At 42.7% G+C, this 8,559-nt stretch overlaps 2 protein-coding genes across 2 annotated transcripts in view; both read left to right on the top strand.

Annotated features, from left to right (window-relative positions):
• Positions 1–172: 172 nt before the first annotated feature.
• On the top strand, positions 173–2,532 carry LOC311099658 (spindlin-Z-like; the record flags this gene model as incomplete). Its single annotated transcript, XM_084140379.1, has 1 exon — positions 173–2,532. A coding segment is annotated over one exon (729 nt), but the record flags the coding sequence as incomplete, so codon positions are not given.
• A 454-nt stretch (positions 2,533–2,986) lies between these two features.
• The window catches only part of LOC311100053 (trafficking protein particle complex subunit 13-like), a 34,031-nt gene continuing 28,458 nt past the window's right edge, over positions 2,987–8,559 (top strand). The window contains exon 1 of the mRNA XM_084140796.1: positions 2,987–3,087. Coding sequence (XP_083996922.1) covers positions 3,042–3,087 — 46 coding nt within the window. The 5' untranslated portion in view covers positions 2,987–3,041. The remainder of the gene's footprint in view (positions 3,088–8,559) is intronic.

The raw sequence follows: 8,559 nt of genomic DNA, 5'->3' as shown, positions 1-8,559 counted from the left end.
CCCAACTCTGAAGTTGAAATTTAAAACAGTTAAGGTTTGCGTTTAGGATAGGGACGTGAAATGTGACGTGTCACCTGTGCATGCAACCCATAGCTTTAGGGTTGCATGCAAACGGAGCTGGAGGAAAAGCGAGAGGGGACCAATTAATTAGATTTACAATTCATCGGGGAATACTGGGGTATCTGCAAATCTGATCAAGAAGAAAAATTCCCACAAGAAGCAGAAGAATAATGTTGGTCCAAGCAAGCCTATTGCCCAACCCAGACGAAACATAGTGGGTTGCAGGATAACTCACCAGTGGAAGGAAGACACCAAGCTGTCCCAGTGGAATGGAACAGTTCTCGACCAAGTCCCTGTCAACCCCTCTCTCTACCTGATCAAGTATGATGGTTTTGACTGCATCTATGGACTTGAGCTTCACAAAGATGAGAGGGTGCAAGGCCTGGAGGTTTTACCAGACCGAGTTGCTCCAGCTCGCGTCAGTGATGCCCAGCTAGCAGAAACCATGATAGGCAAAGCAGTGGAGCACATGTTTGAGCAAGATGAAGGACCAAAGGAGGAGTGGAGGGGCATGGTGCTAGCACGGGCTCCCATTATGAACACATGGTTCTACATCACTTACGAAAAGGACCCTGTTTTGTACATGTACCAGCTCTTGGATGACTACAAAGAGGGGGATCTCCGGATAATGCCTGATTCAAATGACTCGACCCCAACAGAGAGAGAGCCTGGAGAAGTGGTGGATAGTCTTGTTGGCAAACAAGTGGAATATGCCAAAGAGGATGGCGGCAAAAGGACTGGCATGGTTATCCATCAGGTTGATGCCAAACCGTCTGTGTATTTCATCAAGTTTGATGACGACTTTCACATCTACGTCTACGATTTAGTAAAAACGTCTTAGTGCATTGAGAAAATGATTGATTCACAGACCATGGCAAATGTTCTCAGGATTTCTTTGAGACATCAATCAGTTAAATGGACAATTCCTTCACAGGCTGCGAATGTGAAACTTGTCGTTTCCTGTGTCACTGCTTCCAATGCGAAAGCTTTTAGTGTACTTTGTTTGAAGTCCACTTTGATTCTAAAAGAAGAGACCTCTGCAGAATTCACCATGTCTGAACACTGTTCAATTGGGCCAGACACCAGGAGACAAATCAACGTTTTTCTTAACGTGAAAGAAAAGTGAGAATTTTGTGTATTTCTACTTGTCTATGATGCTGTAAATGTATTCTTGTGAGGTTATCTCGTAACATGTTTCCACCACTTTTGTTAACTTGTGGGTTTAGCATCCTCAGAATTGAGCATGCATCAGTCCAACAGCTGTGGTCCTTTGTAGCTCAGTTGGTAGAGCACGGAGCTTGTAAAGCCAGGGTAGTGGGTTCGATTCCCCCACCCATATGTAAAATGTATGCATGCATGACTGTAAGTCACTTTGGATAAAAGCGTCTGCTAAATGGCATATTACACATCAGTCAAACATCCTAGTAATCAGTGTAAAAAGAAAGGTATTACATTAAATTATGTGGTTTCATTTTATTCCTTACTGTCATTGTGATATTGTCCTTCGCATAAGGCTAGTTTCTGAGACCAAGGAAATCCAAGCGCTTCTTCCTTTTAGTTTTTAATCAGTGTTATTTTATGTCGGCCACACTTGCATTCTCCCGAAATGGGTGTCTAGACCTCTACTACTCTGTCAAATCAAAATTTGTATTAGAGTAAATTCCCTTAGCAGTTTGGCTGATTGGTTGTGCAAAGTTAATCAATTATTTAATTATAACGATTTTAATTTACAGTGGCTTTTATAGACTTTATTTTCATTTCCTTCAACCTGAAATGACATATCTTTTGACACATAATACTTGTGATTATTTTTATGTAATACTCTTTGTTTGTATCATCCAAATCTGATTAGAATTTGTATTAACACATTTCACTCTTACCCCTTTGCTGGAGTTACTGTATGCTAGAGTTGTTGTCCAAAACACTAAAAGGATAATGATTGATACACATAACTAACTATACACTGAGTGTATAAAACATCAGAATATTGAGTTGCACCTACTACCCCGTCCAAAGGCACTTAAATCTTTTGTCTTTCCTATTCATCCTCTGAATGGCACACATACACAAGCCATGTCTCAAGGCTTAAAAATCATTCTTTAACCTGTCTCCTCCTCTTCATCTACACTGGTTGAAGTGGATTTAACAGGTGACATCAATAAGGGATCATAGCCTTCACCTGGTCAGTTTATGTAATGGAAAGAGCAGGTGTTCTTAATGTTTGTACACTCAATGTATATGAAAGAGACAATTATAAATGCGGCTAACAAGAAATATAGTGTATCAATTATCTTCTTGTTAGCGTTGTGATACATACAGCTTGATACATTTAATTTGCTTTGGAAGTATTTCAGCTCAGCTGGTAGAGCATGGCGCTTGTAACGCCAAGGTAGTGGGTTCGATCCCCGGGACCACCCATACACAAAAATGTATGCAGGCATGTCTGTAAGTCGCTTTGGATAAAAGCGTCTGCTAAATGGCATATTATTATTATTATTATTATTATTACCACAATGCTACCACAAGAGGGCTCTCACAAGTTTGTCCCTCTGTCCTCACTATAGTCATCTGATATTGCCTGGTGAAAGGGTTGTCACTAGTTACTACATCCACAAAGTCGAAATTGGCAAAAACTCTTCACTTGGTGAGCAAAATAAAAAAATAATGCCACCAGTTGGAGAAGACAGATTTTGGTCCCTGTTATCCCTCTCTCTTAGCCTATTCCTATATCAAATACAGAAGCTTTGTGGCTATATTGTAAAAAATCATGAAAACAAAATTATTTTTGGTCTTAATTTAAGGTTAGGCATAAGGTTAGCAGTGTGGTTAGGTTTAAATCAGATTTTAAGAAGATACATTGTAGAAATTGGCGAGAAATCAGATTTTAAGAAGATAAACTGTAGAAATAGGCGAGGTTTAGCTATTTGTGGCTGTGGTAACTAGTGACGACCACATGGAAGTTCAACCGAACTCCGGACATAATGGAAGTAAATCAAGCAAAACAAGAGCATCTACTTGCATTAAAAGGTATTTTACTGAGTTAAATACATGATAACATTGTATAAAACAATATACTTAAGCAATATACTCATTCGGGTCGCGTTTGATTTGTCCGTTATGTTGATATCTGAAAAGAAGAGGTTGTTTACATCTGTTACTGACAACTTCTAGCTAATGTGTGGCTAATAGATGAACAAGTTCGCTAAATGCGCAGCTAGTATCGAGCAAATTAAAACAGAACTTGCTGTTGATAAGGGGTGTGTTGACGGTGTCTATTTTTTGTTTTTTCAAGAGCCAACCTTGTTAGCGTAACGACCGTTAACGTTAGATAGTAACTTAGCAAGGTAATGTAATGTTAACAATATTATGTCACATTTGCCATATCATGACCATTTGCATACTATATCTAAAGATGTTCGCCTATTCCTCTCCTATATCATACTGTTACCTAGCGCCTGATCATGACTATGTTCCATTGCATAGGGTTAGGGTTCCCACACGGCCAAATCTCCATGTTAGGGGGTGAACGTTAAAATAATAATAAGGGTTACATGGAGAAAATCGGAACTTTCTGAAATGAAAATGGATGGCCTTCCATTCAGCAAAATATATTTAATATATTTAAAAAATCAAGTGACCCTCCCCTATAGCCAAAATTAATAATGAAAACAATGTCGATAGCAGAGAACATCTACCATTTACCCAAACTTGTTGGACAGACCAGAACCTTAGATATGCAGTTTTAGAAACTGTTCAATGTTGGTCTTGTAATCTTTACATACGGTAACAATGTTGATAGCGCATAGGGCTGCTGGACAGAAGGTTGTGGGTTCGCGGACCACCGTGGACAAGAGTTGGGGTGGAAAGATTTAAAAGCATAGCATGAATCTATTGTCGTATTTGCAGGTCCGATAAAAAATGCAATCCTACGTCATTTTACATATTAGCAGAATATGTTTTAATACTACACACATTTCCCGAAATTACAGGCTATGAATGGACAGAGAGATAATAATAGACCTATGTGTTCATTTTATCATATTTCTCAAATGCCAAATCATTGTGTCTTGTTTGCAACAAAACTTTCCCTGTTTGCAAATAATTAAATCTGAGACAATATTAGGAATCTGGGCCTGGTACTTTCAAAAGTTATGCCTACCTTTCCACCACAGACAGAGTAGGCCTACCAACACAGAAAAATGTAAGCTTTAACTGCTGGCTACTCTTCTTCTGTGGCTTAGCCCAATGAGAGAAGGTCACAAGTGTTTCCCTAAAAATCTGTCTGGATTTAACATATTCTACTGTACAGAAAGTGAATAGCTTAATCAATTAGTGAGGTCGGGCACTGATGTTGGGCGATTAGGCCTGGCTTGCAGTCAGCGTTCCAATTCATCCCAAAGGTGTTTGATGGGGTTGAGGTCAGGACTCTGTGCAGGCCAGTCAAGTTCTTCCACACCGATCTCGACAAACCATTTCCAATCAGGCCTTTATGGTAGAGTGGCCAGACAGAAGCCACTCCTCAGTAAAAGGCACATGACATCCCGCTTGGAGTTTGCCAAAAGGCACCTAAAGGACTCTCAGACCACGAGAAACAAGATTCTCTGGTCTGATGAAACCAAGATTGAACTCTTTGGCCTGAATGCCAAGCATTACATCTGGAGGAAACCTGGCACCATCCCTACGGTGAAGCACAGTGGTGGCAGCATCATTCTGTGGAGATGTTTTTTAGTGGCAGGGACTGGGAGACTAGTGAGGATCGAGGGAAAGATGAACGGAGCAAAGTACAGAGAGATCCTTGATGAAAACCTGCTCCAGAGCGCTCGGGACCTCAGACTGGGACGAAGGTTCACCTTCCAACAGGACAACAACCCTAAGCACACAGCCAATACAATGCAGGAGTGGCTTCGGGACAAGTCTCTGAATGTTCTTGAGTGGCCCAGCCAGAGCCCGGACTTGAACCCGATCTAACATCTCTGGAGAGACCTGAAAATAGCTGTGCAGTGACGCTCCCCATCCAACCTGACAGAGCTTGAGAGGATCTGCAGAGAAGAATGGGAGAAACTCCCCAAATACAGGTGTGCCAAGCTTGTAGCGTCATACCCAAAAAGACTAAAGGCTGTAATCGCTGCCAAAGGTGCTTCAACAAAGTACTGAGTAAATGGTCTGAATACTTACAGTGAGGGAAAAAAGTATTTGATCCCCTGCTGATTTTGTACGTTTGCCCACTGACAAAGAAATGATCAGTCTATAATTTTTATGGTAGGTTTATTTGAACAGTGAGAGGCAGGATAACAACAACAAAATCCAGAAAAATGCATGTCAAAAATGTTATAAATTGATTTGCATTTTAAAGAGGGAAATAAGTATTTGACCCCCTCTCAATCAGAAAGATTTCTGTCTCCCAGGTGCCTTTTATACAGGTAACTAGCTGAGATTAGGAGCACACTCTTAAAGGGAGTGCTCCTAATCTCAGCTTGTTACCTGTATAAAAGACACCTGTCCACAGAAGCAATCAATCAATCAGATTCCAAACTCTCCACCATGGCCAAGACCAAAGAGCTCTCCAAGGATGACAGGGACAAGATTGTAGACCTACACAAGGCTGGAATGGGCTACAAGACCATTGCCAAGCAGCTTGGTGAGAAGGTGACAACAGTTGGTGCGATTATTCGCAAATGGAAGAAACACAAAACAACTCAATCTCCCTCGGCCTGGGGCTCCATGCAAGATCTCACCTCGTGGAGTTGCAATGATCATGAGAACGGTGAGGAATCAGCCCAGAACTACAACTACACGGGAGGATCTTGTCAATGATCTCAAGGCAGCTGGGACCATAGTCACCAAGAAAACAATTGGTAACACGCTACGCCGTGAAGGACTGAAATCCTGCAGCGCCCGCAAGGTCCCCCTGCTCAAGAAAGCACATATACAGGCCCGTCTGAAGTTTGCCAATGAACATCTGAATGATTCAGAGGAGAACTGGGTGAAAGTGTTGTTGTCAGATGAGACCAAAATCGAGCTCTTTGGCATCAACTCAACTCGCCATGTTTGGAGGAGTAGGAATGCTGCCTATGACCCCAAGAACACCATCCCCATCGTCAAACATGGAGGTGGAAACATTATGCTTTGGGGGTGTTTTTCTGCTAAGGGGACAGGACAACTTCACCGCATCAAAGGGACGATGGACGGGGCCATGTACCGTCAAATCTTGGGTGAGAACCTCCTTCCCTCAGCCAGGGCATTGAAAATGGGTCGTGGAAGGGTATTCCAGCATGACAATGACCCAAAACACACGGCCAAGGCAACAAAGGAGTGGCTCAAGAAGAAGCACATAAGGTCCTGGAGTGGCCTAGCCAGTCTCCAGACCTTAATCCCATAGAAAATCTGTGGAGGGAGCTGAAGGTTCGAGTTGCCAAACGTCAGGCTCGAAACCTTAATGACTTGGAGAAGATCTGCAAAGAGGAGTGGGACAGAATCCCTCCTGAGATGTGTGCAAACCTGGTGGCCAACTACAAGAAATGTCTGACCTATGTGATTGCCAACAAGGGTTTTGCCACCAAGTAGTTAGTCATGTTTTGCAGAGGGGTCAAATACTTATTTCCCTCATTAAAATGCAAATCAATTTATAACATTTTTGACATGTGTTTTTCTGGATTTTGTTGTTGTTATTCTGTCTCTCACTGTTCAAATAAACCTACCATAAAAATTATAGACTGATCATTTCTTTGTCAGTGGGCAAACGTACAAAATCAGCAGGGGATCAAATACTTTCTTCCCTCACTGTGTATGTATATATATATATATATATATATATATATATATATATATATATATATAAACTCAGGGAAAAAAAGAAATGTCCCTTTTTCAGGACCCTGTCTTTCAAAGATAATTTGTAAAAGTCCAAATAACTTCACAGATCTTCATTGTAAAGGGTTGAAACACTATTTCCCATGCTTGTTCATTGAACCATAAACAATTAATGAATGTGCACCTGTGGAACGGTTGTTAAGACACTAACAGCTTACAGAAGATAGGCAATTAAGGTCACAGTTATGAAAATTTTGGACACTAAAGAGGCCTTTCTACTGACTCTGAAAAACACCAAAAGAAAGATGCCCAGGGTCCCTGCTCATCTGCGTGAACATGCCTTAGGCATGCTGCAAGGAGGCATGAGGACTGCAGATGTGGCCAGGGCAATACATTTCAATGTCCGTACTGTGAGACGCCTAAGGCAGCGCTACAGGGAGACAAGACGGACAGCTGATCGTCCTCGCAGTGGTAGACCACGTGTAACAACACCTGCACAGGATCGGTACATCCGAACATCACACCTGCGGGACAGGTACAGAATGGCAACAACAACTGCCCGAGTTACACCAGGAACGCACAATCCCTCCATCAGTGCTCAGACTGTCCGCAATAGGCTGAGAGAGGCTGAACTGAGGGCTTGTAGGCCTGTTGTAAGGCAGGTCCTCACCAGACATCACCGGCAACAACGTCGCCTATGGGCACAAACCCACCGTCGCTGGACCAGACAGGACTGGCAAAAAGTGCTCTTCACTGACGAGTTGCGGTTTTGTCTCACCAGGGGTGATGGTCGAATTCGCGTTTATCGTCGAAAGAATGAGTGTTACACCAAGTCCTGTACTCTGGAGCGGGATCGATTTGGAGGTGGAGGGTCCGTCATGGTCTGGGGCGGTGTGTCACAGCATCATCGGAATGAGCTTGTTGTCATTGCAGGCAATCTCAACGCTGTGCGTTTACAGGGAAGACATCCTCCTCCCTCATGTGGTACCCTTCCTGCAGGCACATCCTGACATGACCCTCCAGCATGACAATGCCACCAGCCATACTGCTCGTTCTGTGCGTGATTTCCTGCAAGACAGGAATATCAGTGTTCTGCCATGGCCAGCGAAGAGCCCGGATCTCAATCCCATTGAGCACGTCTGGGACCTGTTGGATCGGAGTGTGAGGGCTAGGGCCATTCCCCCCAGAAATGTCTGGGAAGTTGCAGGTGCCTTGGTGGAAGAGTGGGGTAACATCTCACAGCAAGAACTGGCAAATCTGGTGCAGTCCATGAGGAGGAGATGCACTGCAGTACTTAATGCAGCTGGTGGCCACACCAGATACTGACTGTTACTTTTGATTTTGACCCCCCCTTTGTTCAGGGACACATTATGTGGAACTTGTTCAGTTTCTGTCTCAGTTGTTGAATATTGATATGTTCAAACAAATATTTTCATTTGTTAAGTTTGCTGAAAATAAACGCAGTTGACAGTGAGAGGACGTTTCTAAAGGAAAGACCAACATAACGTTTTTAATAGGGCATTGGGCAACCACGAGCCGCCAGAACAGCTTCAATGCACCTTTGCATAGGCTAGATTTTACAAGTGTCTGGAACTCTATTGGAGGTATGCGACACCATTCTTCCACAAGAAATTCCATAATTTTGTGTTTTGTTGATGGTGGTGGAAATTGCTGTCTCAGGCGCCACTC

Source organism: Coregonus lavaretus (assembly GCF_964263955.1).
Source record: "Coregonus lavaretus genome assembly, chromosome: 24".
NCBI lineage: Eukaryota > Metazoa > Chordata > Actinopteri > Salmoniformes > Salmonidae > Coregonus > Coregonus lavaretus.
The sequence above is the reverse complement of the archived record's forward strand: the minus strand, read 5'-3'. Positions and strand labels throughout refer to the sequence as shown.